Consider the following 24,198-nt stretch of genomic DNA (forward strand, 5'->3'; position numbering starts at 1 on the left):
ATCCATAGTAGGGCGCCCCACTTCGGTTTCCTCATAAAACTTCTGATGGAAATGAACTACTTGAGATCGCACATCAGACTTATCCTCATATAGAATACCATCCACCTCAATCCTCTTAATTTGGTTAGCTCTTCTATGGGAGTTTGCTAACCTATGAAAGAAACGATTATTGTTGTCACCCTCCTTCACATACAAGACATGAGACTTTTGTCTCTAGAAAGTCTCCTCCATAGAAGCCAAATGTTTTGTCACCTTTGATCTAAATACGACGATTCTGATCCTCATTCGAAAGACCCAACAACTCTTCTCTAGCATCTAAACTCAATAATTCAAACAGTAAGCTCTTCTTTCCAAAGGCCAAATCCCCAAACTCCTCCCTATTCCATTTTTTCAGATCAACTTTCAGAGCGTTTAATTTTTGGGCCAAAACAAAACTTGGAGAGCCCACAAAACAGTACCTAGTCCACCATTGCTGAACTCTTTCAACTAAACCCTCAACTTTTAGCCACATATTCTCAAATTTAAAGGCACAACGACCTCGACGAATCCTACCAGCTTCCAACAAAAGCAGACAATGATCCAAAATAACCTGAGGAAGCACCCTTTGAGAGACATTCCCAAAGTGATCCTCCTAATCAAAAGATACCAAAGCCCTGTCTATTCTCGACATAGAGGATATTCCAGAATCTCTAAACCAAGTGAAAGAAGCACCCTCTAACGGTAGATCAACTAAGTAATTGCTCTCTATAAAGTCCGAAAAAGCAAACATAGCTGGGCTAAAAGACTCACAACCAAGTCTCTCACTCGGGTATCTAATAATGTTGAAGTTACCTACCAAGCACCATGCCATGGTCCACCTATCACGCACCCTTGACAACTCCTCCCACAAAACAGCCCTCTAACCATCATCATTAGGGCCATACACACCTGTACAAGCCCAAACAAAACCATTCACCACCCCTCTCAAAAAGACATTGACATAAAACTATCCAACCATAACATCCATTGATCAAAAACCCTTTTATCCCAAATCAGCAAGACCCCTCCTGAAGACTGGACCACATCCAACACCACCCAATCAATGAAAGGACTACCCCATAAACTCTAAACAAAAGAAGCATCAATAGAAGATACTTTTGTTTCCTGGAAACAAACAATATCACACTTCCACTCTTTAAGAAGATTCTTACAAACCTCTCTCCTCCGGGGATTGTTGAGCACCCTTACATTCCAAGACAATAGATGCAAATTCATTTAAAATTACCAACACCCCCCACAACATTAGAAGAAACTCTGTTCTTGCTCTTAGAGGATAAACCATCATAATTAACAGAAGAAATCAGCCCCTTAAGCTCTCTGAGACCTCATGTCCTTGGGTTAACAGTTTGCTTTGCCACCTCATCTTTGGTCACCTTGAGACATTCTAGTTCAAGAAGACGAAATAGAGCCAAACATTGAGCTTCATGTTTCACAATCGGAAAACCCACCATATTACAAAAATTCTTCATCAATTGGGACACCCAATTCGAATGTGGCCCAATTTCTGTCACCTAAGTTCCCTCTACAATATCTTAACCAGCAACAACTCTCTAAGATCATTGGGTTCCCACCGAGACAGAGGGTCACACTCCAACACACAATTATCTCTCTCCACTACCACAACCATGGTCATCAACCCCACTGGCCTCCCACAGTAGCAGGAGAAGCCCAGAATCTGTCTGAAATTCCCCAACAGAATCCACTGACCTCTACTGCGTCGTATCATCATGGTGGCTACACCTCTATTCACTACTCACACCAAAAGCTTCTTCATGATCTTCCCTTTCCCCAAACTCAACTTCCACCCCATTACCCAAGTCTGAAAGAGGAGAAAATCGATTTTGAACCACCCATGGATGCCGACAAAGGATTGGCAACAAATCTTTTAGAATCGGAGATTCAATCGCTGCCGTTGCCGAGCTAACCACCACCTCTCTGGTGAACCCAGAGTTTCAGTTAACTATTCCATGGGTTACCTCAGCGTCAGAGCCCGTGACCATTGAAAAATCAGCCTTGACGGAATCGAGATTAATTGCGGCGGAGCTACACCTTGACACCGAGTCTTTTCCGGTCTCTAGAGCACCAAAAGCTCTCATCAGCAACTTCCCATCACCACTTGAACTCTCACCTACCTATCTCACTAACGGCGTCAAACCCTGAGACTCACTCTTGCCCAGCTGATTCTCTATAGGCTTCTAAACTTGAGACCCCAGCACATACAAAGGCTAGGCCACAATAACAGAAACTTACAAAAGATAAGAGTTTATGCAAGAGTAGGTGCCTAACTTTCTTTCATATGTGAACCTATTTAAGATCATTGATCAATGGGGAGAATTCCTTTCAATAAGGTAGCCCAAACAGATTACACTTTTATGAATGTGACATGACATTAGGTAGGAGAGTTATATGGTGAACCAAGAACAGGCAACTGTGAGATGAAGCAGAAAATAATGACTTCAGATAAGAGAAATCTATGATTAGAGAATCATCACCTTCTATTGCCTTCCCTACTGCCAAAGAATAAAAGATGAAAATATCACACAAAAATAATTCTCCTCAACATTAATTCTTTTCAATGCAAGAACCAACAACAAAAAACCACATCTTAAAGTTTACTAGCAAAGGAGGTTAGAGTTAAAACTTATTTAAGTTCCTCCAACATGAAGGGTTACACAGAGATCAATGTAACAGTTTCAACAAAATCTTTGGACTGCTGACAGCAGTGCTAATCACTTAAAACATTCCATCAATTCAACATAAAAACAAGAATTAAGAAGGAAAGAGGGAAAAAGACGCAAAAAATTTAATGTCAACAACATTGTTCTTACAGGATTTAGGAGAAGTTCCGGACTGGTCCTGCAAACATAGAGAAGATTAAAAACCTTAGATGTAACATACCATAATAAACAGGAAGAGCAAACCAAACCAAATCAATCAATGCAGGGCAAATACATATATAGGCACACAGCATGCCCTCACGCACATATATAGTAAATTTGCATTTTTTATACCCTCCAATATTTAAAGTTTAACAACTTAGACACTCTATCTATTTTTCCATTCACGTCTTGCTTATGCGACAAACATAATGGTGAGGTGCCCCATATTTAGGGCGCACATACACCCAAATGGTAAATTGATGCAAGAAGCACAAAGAAATTTTTATTTTAATTTTGGTCTTATTCAATTTTGAAGTCAATTGTAATTTTTATTGGTCAATTACATTTTATTTTAAGCCCTAGTATTTAATTAGGTTTATTAGTATTTTTATAAATTCAAGGGTATTTTTGTGAAACAATAATTAGGATTACCGAGCTAATTGGAATTAGGATTCCCGAGCTAATTGAAAAACTTTAAATATGCTGAAAATGTTCCTCTAGTAAGCAATACATACCAACAATTTGGGACAGAGTTAGTACAAAACATTGGAGCTAAAACCTCATACTAGGATGGAAGGAGGCTTGGCTACCTCAGATTAGTCACAGATTTTCTCTCCTTCTCATTGTTTTTGTTTTTGATTCTAATATTATGGGAGGTTCCATGTTTTTCTTTGTCGAAGGAGGTACTTTTTATCTATTACGTATTCTCAAAAAGTCTGAGATTCTTCACGCTTTGTCACTTTGGGGAAGAAGAGTGCCAAGAGGCTGTTGTTTAAAGTGGAAGAGTTGGCATCTAAACAATCATCTGTGCTGTTTTCCAGATCGTCTAAGGAAGGAAATAAGATTTTTATTATTTAGTTGGGGTCCAATGCTCATGGAAATTTTTTGCTTATTTCTGAACTCATTCATGGACAACGTAAAGGATCCATAGTGATAGCAGAAGGAAAATTGGGGAGAGGATGGTGCAGATTTGGTCTTTACCTAAGGAGAAATTAAAATATTCTCTTCTCCGACAGGGACATTCCGGAATTGGAAAGGGTGAACCCAAGCATCCTGCTGTGGCGGTGCGATAGGGGCAGCCAAAAAACAATGGAATTGTGAATAAAGGGAATGAGAAAATTTGGGAATTTCAAATTTTGAAAATTTCAAATTCTAGCAGAAATCAACGTGATTTCAGCAATGATTTTACTGGAAAAGAAACAGATGAGTTTGGGGCGAAAGTTACGTCGATGATAAATGGAATTTTTACTAATCGTATTAAAGGGAAGTTGACCTTGGATATTTGTTTCCGTGTGGAACATGGGCCTGAAGGGAAGTGGGCTATTGTTTTTTCTGAGTTCAAGGAAGTGGGTTTAAAGCCCAGTGGCCAGCCAGCTCCTGCTAAAAAGCCAGCTTCTGCTAAAGAGAACAAGCCCATAATAAAACCTGCTTGGATGCCTCGGGGCACCTTCTTGGGCCATAGTGGGTCTATTCAAAAGCCCAGTTTCCAGCCTCTTCTTTACACCCCAATCACGTGAGAAGTCCTTTGGTAATGCTCCCAAATGTGCCGAGTGTCTCATCTCTTTCCCAAGCTGACCACAAGTCTCATATTCCTACCGAGGTGGTGTCAGCAAACATGTGATCCAAAAACCAAAGGTTAGTTTTGATTTTCTGGACCCAAAAGTTCTACTCCAACCCCTCCTGCAAAACCAATTTGGTCAACAAGGTGCTTAACTACGAGAAACTTGAGAATACACATGCTGATTGAGTCTCCACTCCACATATATCGGCCCCCACATGCACCGATATGGTGGTTACGAAGTTTAATTCCAATGTTGATAGTGAGCTGGTACATCAACAGATCAAGCAACTCTTATTTGATAATGCTGTGGACTTGAATAAATCAAGGGTCTTTCTAGGCAAGTGGGTTTTAGAGCTCGATGATAGGAGGAGAGTGGTGGTGCCGATGGAGACTGAGAGATAGCTTTCAGGCTTTTTTAGGGGCTCTGTTTTGGATAAGCTTAATTCCATGGATTATTTGGGAAATTCTTTGAGGCCTTTAAAGGTACAATCCGAGTAGGATATAGTGGTGGTGGAGTATGTAGATTCTGAGATTTGGTCCAAAGAAGGTGGCAAGATGGTTGAATTTGATCGACGAGGTTCGGATTGTTCAGAACCCTTGAATGTGACTCTGCTAGCTATATTTTAAGTCTATTGAGACCCCAAAAGTCAATAACCTATCTGTCTTTTTGGAAGATGGTCAGTCCAAAAATCATTTGGGTATGTCACCATGGTTTCAGAGCAAGTTTCAGGAATTTGGACTCTATTTTGGAGACTCCAGTTGAAGGTTTGGAAGAAGTTGCATCTAATTTCCTCTTGGATGTTGAGGAGAAAATTAGACAAAGGGCTATAGAGAATGCTTTGAGAAAAATAACAAAGGAAGGAGGTAAGGGTTTAAGGGAGTTAAGGAGCTTGGTGAGCTCTATTAATTATGATTCCACATCTAGTAAAGCAAGAGGTTCCAATAGGGAAAGGGCTTTCCGCATCTAGTAAAGCAAGAGGTTCCAATAGGGAAAGGGTTGTGATTGTGTCCCAATGAATTTGAAGATAATCTCTTGGAATGTAAGGGGAATGAATGAGAAGGATAAAAGACTCCAAATAAGGAACCTTATTAGAATTTGGCAGGCAAATGTCATTTGGTTGCAGGAGGAGCTTATCACTCGGGGATTCATTAAAAGTCTTTGGGGTTGTCTACATGTAAATTGGGTATACTTGAGTTCAATAGGCGCATCGGGTGGGATTTTGGTAAAATGTGGGATAGGATAGTGGTGGAGAAGTTGGAAGAAGCTCTGGGTGAATTTTTGGTGTCTTGTAGATTTAGGAATGTGGGAGACAATTTTGAATGGGCATTCACTGGTGTGTATGGTCCTAATGTGGATAGGGAGAAAAGGCTGATGTGGGAGGAGTTGGCGAGTCTTTATAGTTTGTGGAATTTGCCATGGTGTGTGGGTGGTGATTTCAATGCTATTCGTTTTCCTTCTGAATATTTAGGGGCGGAACACTTCTTTCAGGGTATGTATAATTTCTCTAATTTCATCTCTATTAATGGGTTATGGATATGCCTTTGGAGGGTGGTAGCTACACTTGGTCAAACTCTTTGTTTGGCTCTAAGATAGATCGTTTCCTCTTTTCTTCAAAATGGGAGGAAAATTATACAAACATTCATAAAAAACGCTTGGTTGGAGTTTTATCAGACCACTTCCCAATTTTTTTGAAGGGCGGTGATATTCGTAAGGGACAAAAGCCTTTTCGTTTTAAGAACATGTGACTTCAGGTGGATGATTTTGTGGAGAAAGGTGAAAATTTGGTGGGAATCTTATCATTTCTATGGAACAGTTACAGGTTAGCAATGAAATTGAAAGCTTTAAATGGAGACTTAATAAAGTGGAATGAAATTGAGTTTGGAAATGTAACCATTAAGAGAATGAAACTATGGAATGATTTGAAATGCCCTGAATTCTAAATAGGAGAGGTTTTCTCTTTCTGTTGATGAGAAGCTTGAAAAGGAGATAATTAGCTTGGAAATTGAGAAGACTGCATTGTTGGAAGAGATTAGCTGGAAACAAAAATCAAGGGTGCTAAGGTTAAGGGAGGGGGACAACAATACGAAATTCTTTCACCAAATGGCTAATTCTAATAGGAGTAACAGTATTGGCAGTTTAAATATTGATGGAGTGTTGACATCAAATCAGGAAGTTATTGAAGGGGGTAATGTTCGGTTCTATAAAAGTCTTTACTCGAAAGATAAGCACATTCACCCTCATCCAGATGTGCTGAATTTTTCTAGGATTTTTGAGGATAAGGCTGCCTGGTTGGAACAACCTTTTGAGGAAGCCAAAGATTTTTGGGGTGGTCATGGATTTTGATGGTGATAAAGCTCCTGGACCTAATGGATTCCCTATGGCATTTTTTCAAACTTGTTGGGACATTATCAAAACCGATCTTTTGGAGGTTTTTTAGTATTTTTTTGATAATCTAAGTTTGAGAAAATTTTGAATGCTACTTTCATCTCCTTAATTCCTAAAAAATCTGATGCAATGGAGGTAAGGAGGTACGGGATTTTCGGCCTATTATAATTAGGGGGGGGGGGGGGGGTTACAAAATTATTGCTAAAGTTTTAGCTAACAAGTTGAAAATGGTGCTTGGGGATATTGTTTACGAATCTCAAAATGCTTATTGCCAATGAATGCTTCGCTACTAGGCTGAAATCAAGAGTTCCTAGGGTGTTGTGTAAGATGGATGTAGAGAAGGTATATGACCATGTGAATTAGGGTTTCCTCATTTATATATTGGATTGTTGTGGTTTTCCTAAAAAATGGAGAAGGTGGGTTTTCTTCTGCATCTTTATTGTTAAATTCATCATTCTTATTAATGGAACTCCGTGTGGTTTCTTTGAAAGTTCTAGAGGTATAATACAAGGCGATTCATTATCCCCTATATTGTTTATCATTGTTATGTATGCTTTTAGTAAAATGTTGGATAAGGCAGTGAGGGACAGGCTCATGTCTGGTATTAGGTTGGGTCCCACGCATAACTCTTTGCAAGTGATCCATCTTCTCTTCGTTGATGATACCTTGGTCTTATGTGATGCTGATCTTGGTCAGATTCTATTTCTCCGGCTGGTGTTGTTTTGGTTTGAAGTTGTTTCTGGTCTGGGCTGAATCCCTATGGGTGTGGTTCCAAATAAAGCAGATATGGTGAATGTGCTAGGGTGCAAGCAAGGCTCCTTCCCGATGAAATATTTAGGTCTTTTGCTAAGTGCTAATGTCAGAGATAGTTTTATTTGGAATCCAATTATTAAGAAGATGGAGAGGAGTTTAGCGGGTTGGAAATGGTTGTATCTCTCAAAAGGAGGTAAAGTCTAAATTGGTCCCTGTGGGTGTGGTTCCAAATAAAGCAGATATGGTGGATGTGCTAGGGTGCAAGCAAGGCTCCTTCCCGATGAAATATTTAGGTCTTCTGTTGGGTGCTAATGTCAAAGATAGTTTTATTTGGAATCCAATTATTGACAAGATGGAGAGGAGATTAGCGGGTTGGAAATGGTTGTATCTCTCAAAAGGAGGTAAAGCTGCTCTTATTAAGAGTACTTTGTCCAATCTTCCAACTTATTTTCTCTCTTTTTCCTATCCCAATGGATGTTGCAAACCATATTGAACAACTTCAACGAAATTTTCTCAGAGGTGGTATGGGCTACAATTTGCGCTCCTCTTCATTCTAGAGGTTTAGCTATTAGAAGTTTGAGAAGTTTTAACAAAGCATTGTTTGGAAAATGGTTATGGAGATCTAGGAATGAGCGACAAGCCTTGTGGAGGAGAGTAATAGGGGTAAAATACGGTTGTGAAGGGGGAGGTTGGTGCTCTCTTCCCGTTACTAGCCCTCATGGAGTGAGTTTGTGGAAGTCTATTAGCCGTGGTTGGCCTTCTTTTGTTTGTCACATCCAATTTGAGGTTGGGACCAGGTTTACTATTAGATTTTGGCAGGACATTTGGTGTGGGGACACTTCTTTGACGCTCTATTTGTTTGAGCGATAATTTTTTTTATAAAATGAGCCATTTTCCAAAAAGCGTTTTCTATAATATCACATTTTCCTATATTTAGTAACAACCTAAATGACATGAAAAACAGTCTTCTAACTTCCCTTATTTAGCTTGCTCTAAGATAGACTTGTTTTCCAAAAACTTTTAGTGGAAAACAATCTCTAAAAATAGGCCACACTTTTTCTATTGACCAAAAATAGTTTTCCTTTGATTCATTTTTTCTAATACTACTAAACATTGGAAAATACAGAAAACTATCTTTACACAAAGTTTTCCATCGAAACAAACAGAGCGTGAGTGTGCGCTATCCAGAACTTTTTGCTTTAAGTTGAAATAAGGAGGCCTATGTGGCTGATTTGATGAAGTTCCCAAATGGTGTTCTTTTCTGGGATTTAAACTTTAGAAGAGACAGTGAAGATTGGGAATTGGAATCCTTTTACAATTTCATGTCTAGAATTTATGGAGCCTCTTTGAGAGGAATTGGAGACTATAAGATGTGTTGGGAACCTACTATGCAAAGAGGTTTTGTGGTTTGTTCTTATTACCATGTTCTGACAAAAAGCATCGATCAGTCTTTCCCTTGAAAGACTGTTTGGAAGCCTAAGGTCCCTTCTAGAGTTGCTTTTTTTGTTTGGGCTGCAACTTTAGGGAATATTTTTACTATTAATAATCTTAGGAAACGGAAGATTTTGACTTTGGATTGGTGTTATATGTGTGAAAGAAATGGAGAATTAGTAGACCACCTCCTTATCCATTGCCCTCTTGCTTTTGATTTGTAGTCTATGATGTTTACTTTGTTTGGCATTCATTAGATTCTGCCGAAAATGGTGGTGGAGCTAGTGGCTTGTTAGCAAGGAAAGTTTGGGAGGCATCAGAATGGTGCTATTTGGATGGCTGTGCCCCATTGTTTGATGTGGTGCATTTGGCAGGAGAGGAATAACTGGCATTTTGAGGATTTAGAGAGATCAATTTCAGATCTTAAACTATTCTTTCTTAAGACTCTAATGGACTGGGTTGCACTTTTAGGCTTTTGTTCTTTTTTTTCAATCCATGGTTTCATGGACTTTTGTACTTTATGCACTTACTTCATGTATAATCAGGTGACACCCTTCTTCTTTTTTAATATATTTTTATTACTTATCAAAAAAAAAAAAAAAATGTTAGTTAAAATGAGAGTTTAGTAGTGTATATAAGCAAAGTATAGTACTTCTATGGAGGAGGAATTATTTTGATGATGAATAAGATTTCTCTTGAAATTGTCCCAATTGTCTGGTGCTGACTCCTAAAGGTTTTTGCATGCATAGGTGATGACTCCTAGGTTCTCTTTTTTTTTCTTTTTTTCTTTTTTATAGGTAATCAAAGAAATATTATTAATGAAAATAGAAAGTAAAAATACAAATTGTTCATGATGATGAACAACAAGAGAAGGATAAATCAAAAAACAAAGAAGAGAGAAATCAAAAAACTAATCTAAGAGAAAACATAAACTGAGAGAGAGAAGAACAATCAATATAACCCCAACAACGAGACCACTCAAATAGACTACGCTGACATAAAACCTTTAACTTTTCCAAAGTCTTCTTAGTGTCCTCAAAGGAACGACGATTTCATTCCAACAAAGCAATCCACATCAAGCAACCTAGAATCAAATTCCAAATATTTGAAGTATTATTCCCAAGCCATTGATGCCAACAAAATAACAATCCAGCCACTGTTCCTGGCATAACCCAATGAATACCAAAAGCTTGAAGCATTAAAGTCTATATGGTATATGTAACAGGACAATGGAGAAGAAGGTGATCCATCAACTCCCCATCACAATGACACATACAACACCGATTTGCAAAAGAGCGGCCCCTAATCATGAGATTATCCAAAGTAAGAATCCAACCATGAACAGCTGTCCACAAAAAGGCCACTCGCTTAGGAACCTTTGGCTTCCACATACCCTTCCAAGGAAACAAAGAATCCTGAGTTCCCTGAATCGCATGATAGAAAGACCGGGTGTCAAACTTACCATCTCCTTTGAGCCGCCAACAAAGATTATCACTCCTTTCACCCCGAGGAATACGAGATTGGACAAACTCAAGGAGAGTATAAGATGCAACTAGCTCCCAATCTTCAAATTCTCTATAAAACCTTATATCCCAAACTCTAACAGTACTCGACTCCGAAAGCCACAACACCTTAGAAATACAAGCATCCTTGTTAGCTGAACACAAGTAGAGGTCAAGATAGTGAAATTTTAGGGTATTATCACCAATCCACCTATCATGCCAAAAACGGATACGATGCCAAAAACGGATACGAGTACCTTCACCCACTACAAAAGACAAATGCTTAGAAAAGCTCTCCCACCCTTCATGAATGCTTCGCCAAAGACCACATCCATGAGCTCTCCTGCATGCTTTAGTACTCCACCCCCCTTGACCCTCGCCATGTTTTGTGGAGATAACCCTCCGCCAAAGATGGGTAACTTCATGACCATACCTCCACAGCCATTTTCCTAATAAAGCTTGATTAAAAGACACCACACTTTTTATCCCCAAACCGCCCAACTCAATGGGTAAACACACCTTTTCCCAAACCACCAAAGGATACTTGAAACTCCCCTTGGAAGACCCCCAAAGAAAATTCCTCTAAATACTTTCCAATCTAGTAGCCACAACTTTAGGAATAGTAAAAAGACATAAAAAAATACATTGGGAGACTTGAGAGAGTACTTTTCAATAATGTGAGCCTACCACCCCCAGATAAATAGAGATGCTTCCACCTTCGATAATTTCTTCTCCATTTTCTCCAAAATAGGATTCCAAATCGAAGCTATCTTAAACGAAGTTCCCTATGGTATCCCCAAATATTTCATAGGCAAACTGCCCACTCTACAATGAAGAATATTAGACAGAACTTCTAGATTATTAACATCCCCAATAGGGACAATCTCATTTTTCCCAACATTAACCTTCAACCCCGTAAAAGCTTGGAAACAAGACAAAGCCAACCTTGTGGACAACAGTTGTTCCCTAGAAGTATCACAAAATAAAATAGTGTCATCAGCAAACAACAAATGGGAAACATGCACACCAACAGAATTCACTGCTCCCACATGAAAATCCCGAATAAGATTACTCTCTGTCTTCCTCAAAATTCTGCTTAAAACCTCCATTATCAAAAGAAACAAGAGCAAGAAAAATCACCTTGTCTCAAACCACGAGAGCTTCCAAAAAAAACCTTCAAGGGATCCATTTACTAGAACTGAAAAACGAACAGAAGTGACACAAGCCTTAATCCACCCCCTCCATTTCACCCCAAAACCCAGTCACCCCCTAGGTTCTCGATCTTTTATTTTTCCATTCTCCAATTTTATTGTAGCATTGTTCTAGTTTGTCCTATATTATGAATTGCATTTTTGATCCCTCAATTTTTCTTTTTTTCAATTTCTCAATTGTTACAATAACTCTGATCTCACTGAGCTACAAGGATCTTGGTCGTCCCTCAAATTTTTTTAAATGTAACAATGTAGTCCTTTTGTCTATTTCTCCATTCCTAGATTGCTCATGTGATTAATAGAATGGTGAGGTACCCCATATTTTAAGACAGCAAAAACGCAAGAGAAATGGACAGAAAATAGACAGAGGATTAAATTAGAACTTTTCAAAACTAAGGGACCAGAACTAAACAAACCCCATCAGTACATGTAGATACAATAGAATGAATTTTTATATGCATGTGGATGGCTGTAATATGTGTGGGTGTGTGTGGTGTGTGATGCCAATCAGCAAGCAGGGTTCCAATTAGACTCTAATAATATCTCAGGGTAGTTTTGGACCAGATTAGATTTTGGACCAAGAAATCAATAGAATAATATTAAACCTTTATTTAATAAGTCATCTTCTTTTAAAAGTGGGGACAGGTCAAATACACAGGTGGTTTCAAACCCTGTTTTGGTGTTTTGAAATGTGGTTATTGAGTAAACCATCAAAAGTGTAAGTAATAGTGGAGACATTAAAGGAAAAGAAAAAAGGGGAAAAACAAGAATCAAAGAAAATAAGAACTATAGAAAGGGATTTTATGAACCATAATTCAAAATAAAGCCAGTAAAGCTGTCAAATTCAGATTTAGATAAACACTGCTGAATAAGATAAATAAAAAATATCGTTGTAGAACCTTCTTTTTTTTTATAAGTAAATATCATTGTAGAACCTTATTTATAAGAAATTCCAATCATTATATATTGCTGCAAAACCTTTCCACCACCCAAATTTCTTTGAAATTGACTGGTTGGTCCTATGGTAAGCACATTACTAGTTTCAAAATTTTGAAATTTGTGGACCACAATTCCTACTAAATATAATAAGACTTAAAATCAAGTTACTAAAGGACCCAAATGGTTACTATGAACACTTTCTTAGATTAGAAAGTCCTCTTGAATGTGGATGGGCCTGGGGCTTTGCTTTTGAGATTCTGAAGTGATGTATTTTATTATATATCCCAAAGAGCTCTAATTGAAATGGCACCTCTACTCCTTGTAAGTGCAAGGTGGAAGGTGAGGACATGGGTTCAAGACCCACCTGGTGTGTTTGTAACCTATTGAAAAAAGTATTTTCTATTATACCAACAATATGGCTTCAACTCACAAGGCAGGACCAACTTCTGAAGCAAATAGTAAAAGGAGTCAAATTTGAACTAGAGAAATGTCCCAAGTCCTGAATAATTTGCTTCAGAAACTCAAAGTTTTCCAGTTAACTCAAATAATTAGCTTAAGGTAAGCAATGCTTCCATGGTTCTGTAAAGGCAAATAGAATGCTAAAAAGATTTGCAACCGTCTAGGCAATGTTTACATGGTGTTTACTTTCTATGTATTTTTCATCTGTCGTCAACTTGCCAATAGCTAAACATTTCCTTATTACAAACATAACCTATTCTAAAAGGAGCAAAACAAGAAAGAGTATTTAAGATTAAATGGAAACAAGAGAACATACTTTAGTTCAACCTCTGGCTTGTTATGCCTTTCAACTTCTTGACAAGGGAAGTTCTGCAACCACCATTTAGACAAAGTTAAGATCAATCAGACATTAAATTCATGTTAAAGAGAATTGGGTTAAAGAAAAAGGTTTACAAAGGCCCAAAGCATTAAATTCAAGAAAGCATGTTCCCATGAATCAAGGAAAACTATCACTATCTGTTTTTTTTTTTTTTTTTTAATACAGTAATTTATTGAAAAAGAGTGGAGTATACCAGAGACCACCAATCATGTTTATAGAGTACAACGTTCAATAAAATCTAAAAGAGACGAAAAAGAAAAGAAAACCAACGAAGGCAGCCACCAAACAAGGAAGTAACAAAAGACATCTTCAGTTCTAGGATAATTCTTTCACGGTCTTCAAAAATTTGTGATGCAGGGCATTTCAAGTTGTTGCATCCAAATCCTCTTGTAACTAGTTGGTTAGTTAGTTAGTCCGATGATTGCTTAAGCATTAGCCAATAGGATTTAGACACTTGTCAAGCATCTAGAAGGCTGCCAATGCCTAACAACTAGTATAAGTACTAGATTGTAGTTACTTTGTGATTAGTTTTGAATATAGATTAGCCTAGTCCTATTTTCCTTTTTTTATAGGTAATAAAATTTTAATTCAAAAATGTTGAACATCACGTTCACAATGGTGAACATTCTGATCAAGAAAAGATACAACAAGTTCAAAAACTTAATCTAATAGAGTACAAGAATTCAGAAATGGAAATACAATTCGTAAAACCCCAAACATGAGCCCACTGAAACAAAGTACCGAGGAGAAGAGATTTTAAGAGATCTAAGGGTCTCTCATTGTCTTCAAAAATGCATGTACTACATTCCTTCCAAACAAACAACATTAAACATGACCATATTCCATATGGTTGACAAGTGCTTTCCAAACTAGTTTCTCCAAGCAAAAAGGAGAGAGCTAACTGTCTTCGGCATTACCCACTGAATTTTGAATACCTCAAAAATTGCACTCCGTAATGCATGAAAAAACATGTGGTGGAGTAAAAGATAATCCACAGATTCCCCATCACAACAACATAAACAACACCTATTAACCAAGAATTGACCTCTCTTAACTAGATTATCAATGGTGAGTATCTCATCCCTAACTATTGTCCATAAAAAAGAAAGACACTCGTTTAGGTCTTTGCACACCAAATACACTCCCAAGGAAAAACCTCAATGAGAGGACCAGACAACAACTAATAGTAAAAACGCACATCAAACACCCCCGTCTTAGTCAACTTCAACGTTAAATTATCATCCCCCTCACCCCTTGGCATAAAGGAATAAAGAGATTCAATTAAAGAACAAACATTTTCCCGCTCCCAATCCTAAGGAGCTCGACAGAATTGAAAATTCCAGCTCCTACTTCCCCCTTCTGAAGTAGATACAATGAGGTCAGAAATCCAAGCTTCTTCAGACAAAGAACAAGCAAACAGATCAAGAAAAAGCTCCTTTAAAGGAGTAAGCCTGCACCAAGGATCATGCCAGAAACTAATACAATGACCCTCCCCCACATTATACACTATTTGTCCAAAGAACTTCTCTGCTCATCTAATGCCCTTCCACAACCCACACCCATGAGCACCTCTTACAATTCTAGTGCACCAGCCTCCTCTAGCCTCACCATACTTGTTTGTTATAACCTGATGCCATAACCTATTACTTTCCTTCCCAAAACTCCATATTCACTTCCCATGTAAAGCTTGGTTAAACAAACTAACCCTCTGGATCCCTGAACCACCATCCTCCAACAGCAAACAAACCTTCTCCCAAGCAACCAAAGGAAATTCCTCTGAATCCTTTCTAGTCTAGCTGCCACTACTTGGGGAATAGTAAACAGGGATAAAAAATAGGTGAGAAGACTAGAGATAGTACTCTTTAATAAAGTAAGTCTGCCACATTTCAACAGATATAGGCGTTTCCAACCAAATAGCTGCCTCTCCATCTTTCTATGATAGGGTTCCATATTGATGAATCCTTATAATAGGCCCCAAGCAACATGCCCCAATAAGTCATGGGCAAGTTACCCACCTTGCAACATAAAGCACAAGCCAAGACATTCAAATTCCCAAGCTCACCCACCAGCAAAATCTCACTCTTACCAACATTGACTCTTAAGCCCGTAATAGCTTCGAAGAAAACAATACCATCCGTATGTACAATAACTGTTCTCTAAAAGCATCACAAAACAAAATAGTGTCATCAGCAAAAGGATGAGAAATTTTCAAACCTCCATGTCTATGAGACCCTACCTGAAAACCATAAAGAAAACCACCATCTTCTGTTCTCTTCAACAAACTGCTTAACACCTCCATAACCAAGAAAAATAACAATGGAAACAAGGGATCCCCTTGGCAAATACAACAAAAACTACCAAAAAAAACCCACAGGAGATCCATTCACAAGACTTGAGAATCTAACTGTAGAAATACAAGCCCTTATCCATCTCCTCCACCTCGCCCCAAAACCCATCATCTCCATAAGATAAAATAAGGCATTCCAGTTCACATGGTCATAAGCCTTCTCAATGTCCAGCTTAACAATAACATCGGGGATGCCACTCTTCAATCTACTATCCAAGCATTCATTGGCAATTAGAACCTAATCTAGGATTTGTCTCCCTCCAACAAAAGAATTCTATGAAGCAAATATCAACTTATCCAAAAGATATCAACTAATCCAAAACCCCGTGAAGTCTATGTGACAACACCTTAGTCAAAAGTTTATCAAGACTACCCATTAGACTTATGGTACGAAAGTCTGTAATATTGATTGCAATGACCTTCTTGGAGATCAAACATAGAAAAGTGGCATTGAGACACTTCTCAAAAACACACTGACTATGAGGACCCTTTTGCTTATAACCCAAGGATAAGACATGGAAGGAAAATTCCTATTCTGGAACCAAGGGATCATGAGCAAAAGTGGGAATCCAACTTCAAGGTTGAGTTACCTTACCTGAGTTCTATGGTAGCTTGAATCGAGAAGAATTTGCGGACTAGCTTAACCAAGTGGAAAGAATCTTTGATTTCCATGAGGTACCAAACTACAAGAAGGTGAAATTGGTAGCAAACAAACTCAAGAGCAGGGCATTTGTTTGGTGGAAGCAATTGCATGTCCAAAGAGTGATAATGGAAAAAGGGAACATACAAGAATGGTTCAAAATGTAGAGACAATTACAAAAGAAATTCCCACCTTTTAACTACATGCAAACTTGCATAGGAAGTCATTGCCATATGAAGCCTCAAGAAACCATGTACCAGCAAGTGCATGTCCTTGGCAACAATCTTGGCCAAATAAGAATGATTATTGGCAGACCAAGAAGGACAAAGTAAATGCATCAAAGTGTTATTCTGTTAATGTAGTACCCGGTTTATCAAATGCAGCCATTACATGCAAAAAAAGCACAAGCAATGGAATTTTCAAATGTTACAATTGTGGGGGACAAGTCTATGAAGCCCCTAACTAGTGGAAGTCAGCCATGCACTCAAAAGGAAAATCCTTGATGATGGAAGGGATTGAAGAAGAAGGTATAACTGTGATCTTTGATAATACCTTGCAAGCACCCAAGGAAGATATGCTAATGAATGCATCTATGTATGATCAATATGAAGAAGAAGAAGAAGAAGAAGTGAGGGATAGCATATTGCCAATTGAAAGCAATAAAGAGACGGAATGCAATCAAGAACCTGTCCGTGTATGATCAGTTAGAGTTTCAAGAAGGTGCTCAGGGTTCTTATCAATCAATAGCTTTCAAGATTGTGTTCTTTATGATAAGAAGACCATGAATGTTTGTCATCTCTTACTTGCAAGTGGAAGACCATGTCAACGTGATAGGCAAACTATCCATGGTAGAAGGTGTAGCACACATATTATCTACAAGACGGTACAGCCCTACTACTTGCTACCAAAGAAGAGGAAAGTAAACCCCAAGCCAACGGTCAAGATGAAGGTTGGTTCAATTGTGTGGGACTTCGCTGTGTAGAAGTAGCAGCCTTTGGTGCACTACCAACAGCAGCAAACTCATTATAAATGGCAATTGCATCATCCTAGGAAGCTAGAAATTTATACAAAACTTGTGGCAACCAAGAGCACTTAAGGTCAATTGCCTCTTAAGAGGGAGGAGTCCTGATGCCCTGTTGCATCCTAATCCTCTTGTTACTAGTTAGTTAGTTAGTTAGTTAGATGATTGCTTAAGCATTAACCAATAGGATTTAGACACTTGTCAAGCATCTAGAGGCTGCCAATGCCAAACAACTAGTATAAGTACCAGATTGTAGTTGCTTTGTGATTCGTTTTGAATGCAATTACATAGATTAGCTTAGTGCTATTTTCAAGAGATGGATTTCTCTTAAGAAGGTTTTGTCACACCTTGTTCCTTGTTCTAAGCAACTCTCATTTCCCTTAATCAATTCTAAGCCTAAACAACAACCACATTAGAATCCTTGTACATGGAAGAAGTAGATGCTCATATAAAGAAAGAAGAGGATTTATCATTATTAACAAATGTCTTGCAAGTTCCAAATAAAGAAATGGAGAATGACGAGTGGCTTAGAAGTAGTAGTTACGAGGATATGGTGTCACAAGAAGTTTTTAACAATCTTGAATCGAAGAATCAAGACCAGCCCCAACCACAAAAACTATTTTGCTTCAAGAAAGGAGGTGAAATTAGAGATTCAAGAAAGTGCTTAGTGTTCTTAATTAATCACTTTCAAGATTATGTTCTTGTGATGTGACAACCATGGATGCTTGCCATCTCTTACTTGGGTGTGAAAGATCATGTCCATATCAAACCATTCCGGGTGGAAGGAGCAACACATTCAACTTATACAAGAAAGGAGATTGTTACACATTGCAACCAAAGAAGGGGAAAGTTAGCCCCAAACCAATGGTCAAAATGAAGAAGGTTGGATGCAAGAACATCTACATGGCTGCTTACACTTGCAGCCTTGAGATTGTTACACATTGCAACCAAAGAAGGGGAAAGCTAGCCCCAAACCAATGGTCAAAATGAAGAAGGTTGGATGCAAGAGCATTTACATGGCTGCTTACACTTGTAGCCTTGACACAAAGCAACAACAATCCTTAATCTCTGGCTGCATCGCTTGATACAGCAACTAATGAGAATGCAAATCAGTGGAACTACCAGATCATATGCACATCTCCAAAAATTTCAATGTGCATCACTTGTTAGCGCTGCCCTATCATGCACCAGATCAGCTTACAACTAGCCACATTTGAGGACAAGTGTGTCCCAAAGAGAGACAATCCTGATGCAATTCATTTTTAAAGCTAGCTATTTGCTAAGGCTTATGTTGTATGATAAGTAGTTCCATTCACTTATAAACGAAAGTTAGTTGATAAAATTGTTAGTGATAAGTGCAATAGCTTATCAATTGGTTCCAGAATTTTGTTAAGCTATGGCCATCACATGGCAGCCACATGGTAGGTTCTTGTAACCAACTCAATAGCTTGCTTATATAAACTATAAATAAGCAAGGCTGCCCTCATTGTAACTAGTTGAATTTGAATCCAAGAAATCTCTACCTATGGGGTATTATTCCAAAGTGTCTCTTGTAGAGCTAGTACATTCTCTCTTTTCTCTAAGCAACTTAGCTTTTTAAAAAAAACCTTCCTTTTCACCAATTTCCTCCATCACTTCAAGCATTCCACTCTCACCATAAGCAACACAAAACAATGAGGAACTGCTTCCCAAATCCTTCTATTCCAATGGCACCCAAACCAACCTTGCCAAGAAGCTAGCATATCCAATATTCCTAAAGGCATAACCAACTGAACACCAAACAAGATGAAAACCATATTCCACAAGTTTGTAGTGAAGCAAAAGGTGATCCACAGACTCTCCAAAGTTTTTACACATATAACACCACTCTATAGCAAAACTATCACTATCTGTTTAACGGAGGCAAGGATATAAAGAGCCAAAATCAGTGAAAAAACAAGGTTAAACCTCAAAAGACATTCCTAGAATACCTTGTGTAAACAAATGTTCTGTTACTACCAGCAATAAAGACATCAAACTATCACAGCAGCCATCAATTATGGCTAATTTGGGATACTAGTGCCTATGAGTTTTGGTACAAATGATCTCAAATGAAAAAAAAATTAAAGTAAATGTGAAATTTAGCCTTCATATCTTAATCTTGTTAATATACCCCATCGATTTTTTATACAAAAGTCAATTTTATGGTATGATATCATGCACCTAAGTACACCTGTCCACCTTTTTACAAATTCTAGGAAGTAGAAAACTCACTCAGAACCCTTCTCCACATACAACTCATCCTCATCAAGCAAGAATGAGATCACTAGGGAGGGCAAAAAAATTAAAGTTCTAGTTCACAACATACTCTTCATGAGAGAGACTATTAATTTAAATGAAGTAGATGAGGAAGATGATGAGGGTTACAAATCTTGTGATGACAATGATAATGACCTTGTGCTTAGTGAGGATGATGGTTATATACTTTTAGGATTGCAATGCATTGCTTTTGTAAGGCATAGAAATGATTGCTTAATAGTCTAGAGCTTTTTAGCCTTTGCATTTTGGGGTATATTGTGATTCAATTATGTATTTCATGTATTCATTTTGATCTTTTTTTTTTAATGACGTGAAACCTCACCAAGGCAGGTGACGTAGGACAAGGGGGAATTACAAAATCTAATTTAGAACACTAGGGGCAAATCTGGTATAGCTCGGGTTTTGAAGAATTAGGGTTAGGTTTTGGTGGGGAATAGGCTAGAAAATAATAGGGACTATCGGGGTTTCAAAGGAGACAAGGATTAATAGGGTTTCGGAATGAAACAAAGGTGGAAAACAAGATTTAGATTGCTGTGAACAGTGATGTGAATAGTAACCGTGAATGGTAAAATTAAAGAAAATACATAAATTCTAGGAATCACACCTAGACTTCCTAAGCACCACACCTAAGGTTCTTTGGCTTCACACCTTGGAGAAGGTTGCATCACACAAACCATAAAAGAAAGCATAGCTCTTAAATTCTGAAAACATTCATTAACAATCAGCTCAATAGAAAGTACTACAACTCTTTAAATAAAAGACTAATACCTAATTCTTATTGAACTAGGATTTCTTAAAACCTTAATAAGACTTGGACTTGGACTCCTTAGGCTTTTACTACTAAGCCCAACTAAATAACCAAACTTAAATAACACCCAAAAGAAGATCTAACAGACAGTTGGCATAGCCCATTCCAGAGTATTATGAAATTATAAAATTGCCCTTGGTACTTAAAATCAAATAAAATATAATAAATCTATCTTCTCATTGCCTCCTGCATCAGCAGGAGCCTTTGGACCCACCCATGAGGAGTAAACCACAAATTCACAACCCCACCAACCAAAATTGAGTCTTCATTTTGATCATGGCTATCAAATATCATACGTGTATATTTTGGTGGACAAGAGAATAATATAATATGTTATCTTGCAATTTTATATGATTAATTTATCACTTTATTGATACATTTTTTAATTAATAATTAATTTCAAATTTATTACATTTTTTTCAAAATGTGCGCTTCACTTCAATTAGACACATACTTGCACTTTGTGCCAAAGCTCCAAGAGGCTTTTGCACTTAAGAGCGCGGCCAACGCTTTACCAACATATCAATAAAACTGAATCTGCCTTCAAGGTGATTTCAACTTTTGAATTTTTGACAGCTTTAGGACTCATTGCACTTTCAAAAGGAAGGGGAAAAAAACATTATTATAGGGCTTGGCTCCAGAGATAATCTGCATGGTCCCCTTTTTTTTCCTGGTAATGTAGGGTGCCTTTCTAGAAAAGAGCACATAATCCCCCATGGTGTTGAGATGGGACAATATGTTCTATGTCGCTTTTACTTCATTGTAGGATCACATTATGATTTATGAATTCCAAGAACTAGTTTGAATGGTTTTAGTTTTTTTTTTATAGGTAAGAAAGAAATATTATTACTAGAAGAGAAAAAAAGATACAAAGAGTTCACGGTAGTGAACAAAGAACCACAGTGACAAAAAGAAATAAAGGAATCAACATCCTATTCTAAGAGACAAAAGAAAATTAGTAATAGTAGAACAATTTGAAAGACCCCAACACCGAGATCAATCAAAGAGAGTTTGCTGGCACAAATCTAACAATTGAGCCATTGATTTCTCAAAATCCTCAAAAGAACGCCGATTACGTTCAGTCCAAATAGTCCACATCAAACAGCCTGGTACTAAATTCCAAATATTGGAATTATATTTCCCAAGCCAATGGTGCCAACAATAAAGTAAGTCTACAACCGAACCTAGCATGACCCAATCAATCCCAAATAGCTGAATCATATGCATCCACATAGAATGAGCTAACGAACAAAAAATAAGAAGATGATCCACAGATTTCTCGATACAAAAGCACATACAACAACGATTTGCCAAGGGGCGACCACGAAGCATAAGATTATCCAAAGTGAGAATCTGGCCATAGGTTGCTGTCCACATAAAAAATGCCACCCTTTTAGGAACCTTTACTTTCCAAATGCCCTTCCAAGAGAAACTAGAAGGAGTAACATTTCGAATCTTATGATAAAAAGACCGAGTGTCAAATTTCCCACTTCCATTAAGGCTCCAACAAAGACTGTAACCTCCACCACCCCTAGAAACTCGAGATTGGATCAAGTGAAGAAAGGAGTAAGAAGCTGCTAACTCCCATTCGTTGAATTCCCTATAAAATCTTAAGTTCCACACTCTATCATTTCCAGTCACTTGAGGACTCAAAACATCAGAAATAGAAGCTTCTTTATTAGCTGAACACAAAAATAACTGAGGATAAAGAGTTTTTAAAGAGTTATCCCCAATCCACTTATCATGCCAAAAAAGAATATGAGAACCATCTCTCATCACAAAAGTGAAATGCTTAGAAAAGCTCTCCCACCCTTCACTAATACTTCGCCATAACCCACACCTATAAGCCCTCCTACAAACTCTAGTGCTCCACCCCACTTTCCCCTCCCCATATTTTATTGCAATAACCCTCCGCCAAAGATGAGTAGGTTCATGGCCATATCTCAAAATCCATTTCCCTAACAAAGCCTGATTAAAAGGCACAAGTTTCCGAATTCCCAAACCACGCTGCTCAAGTGGGAAACACACCTTCTCCCAAGCCACTAAGGGGTATTTGAAACACTCCTCTAAGGAACCCCACAAAAAATTCCTCAGAATATGTTCGAATCTAATAGCCACGGCTTTAGGAACAGTAAATAGAGAGATAATAAGTTGGAAGACCTGAGAGGGTACTTTTCAACAAGGTGAGCCTACCACCCTTTGATAAATAAAGACGCTTCCAGCACGACAACTTCTTCTCCATCCTTTCCAAAATAAGGTTCCAAATAGAGGCTGTCTTATACGAGGTACCCAGGGGCATACCCAAATATGTCATAGGTAAACTACCCACCCTACATTGAAGAATGCTAGCCAAAGATTGAATGTTACTCACCTCCCCAATAGGGACAATCTCACTTTTCCCCACATTCACCTTCAAACCGGTAAAGGATTGAAAACAAGTCAAAGTCAACCTAATTGAAAGCAATTGCTCCCTAGAAGCATCACAGAATAGAATGGTATCATTAGCAAAAAACAGATGTGAAATACAAATACCAGTAGAATTAACAAGTCCCACATAAAAACCCCGAAGAAAACCATCTTCCTTAGTTTTCTTCAGAATCCTACTAAGAACCTCCATGATCAAAAGAAAAAGAAGAGAAGACAACGAATTACCTTGTCTTAAACCTCGAGAACTTCCAAAGAAACCAGCAGGAGATCCATTAACCAAAACTGAAAAACGAACAGTAGAGACACAGGCCTTTATCCATTTCCTCCATTGAACCCCAAAACCCATCCTCTCCAACAAATAGAATAAAGCATCCCAATTCACATGATCATAAGTTTTTTCAATATCTAACTTACAAACCACTCCTAGAGTACGAAACTTCAATCTGCTATCAAGGCATTCGTTAGCAATAAGCACTGAATCCAAAATCTGTCTTCCACCAACAAAAGAATTTTGCGATTCAGAGATGAGTTTATCCACCCCATTGTGTTTCCGCTGAAGTAGCAAAGGCTTTGAACCATCTTGTAGCAACTCAGCCCCATTCAAGGACCTCAACGACACAAAATCAGCTTAGGGATTGGACTGTTGATCTCCGCCTTCACTTGATACTTCCGTGAAAGCATCCCTTTCTCCAGAACAAAAGATCATCTCATTAACCAAATTCGAAAGAGGAAAAAACTGATTCTAATCAACCCATTGACTCAGACGAAGAGAATCAACAGCCTTAGACTCAATCGACATCTCCTTCGCTACCGCTGGACCCAAGCCCATAGTCATTGGATCCGATATATCAGCCCCCATACCCATACAACCCACCGCCTCGCCGATGAACCCAGAATAGCTAACCTCCAACACTTTCGCCGCTCTGTCAAGGATACCTGCCTCCACCTTGAAAGATAGTGCATCGGTGAAGGTAGAGGAGCTTTTACCTCGATCCGACGCTACCTTGCTCACCAATGACTCGGAATCACCACTTGTTGGTAGTCCACTACCTCTCGAACACTCGCCTAACACCTTCGTATACGCAGAAAGTGTATTCTCAACACTTAGAAGTATTGAG

The 24,198-nt window shown here is 38.2% G+C and overlaps 1 protein-coding gene across 2 annotated transcripts in view; it reads right to left on the reverse strand.

Annotated features, from left to right (window-relative positions):
• The window catches only part of LOC115994786 (actin-related protein 2/3 complex subunit 4), a 46,160-nt gene that overhangs the window by 20,306 nt on the left and 1,656 nt on the right, over positions 1–24,198 (reverse strand). For both annotated transcript variants that reach the window (XM_031119049.1, XM_031119048.1), the window contains exons 3-4: positions 13,477–13,529; positions 2,868–2,895 (exon numbers count right to left, since the gene is read on the reverse strand). In XM_031119049.1, the coding sequence (XP_030974909.1) occupies positions 2,868–2,895; positions 13,477–13,529 (81 nt within the window). The remainder of the gene's footprint in view (positions 1–2,867; positions 2,896–13,476; positions 13,530–24,198) is intronic.

Source organism: Quercus lobata, chromosome 6 (genome assembly GCF_001633185.2).
Source record: "Quercus lobata isolate SW786 chromosome 6, ValleyOak3.0 Primary Assembly, whole genome shotgun sequence".
Taxonomy (NCBI): Eukaryota; Viridiplantae; Streptophyta; class Magnoliopsida; order Fagales; family Fagaceae; genus Quercus; species Quercus lobata.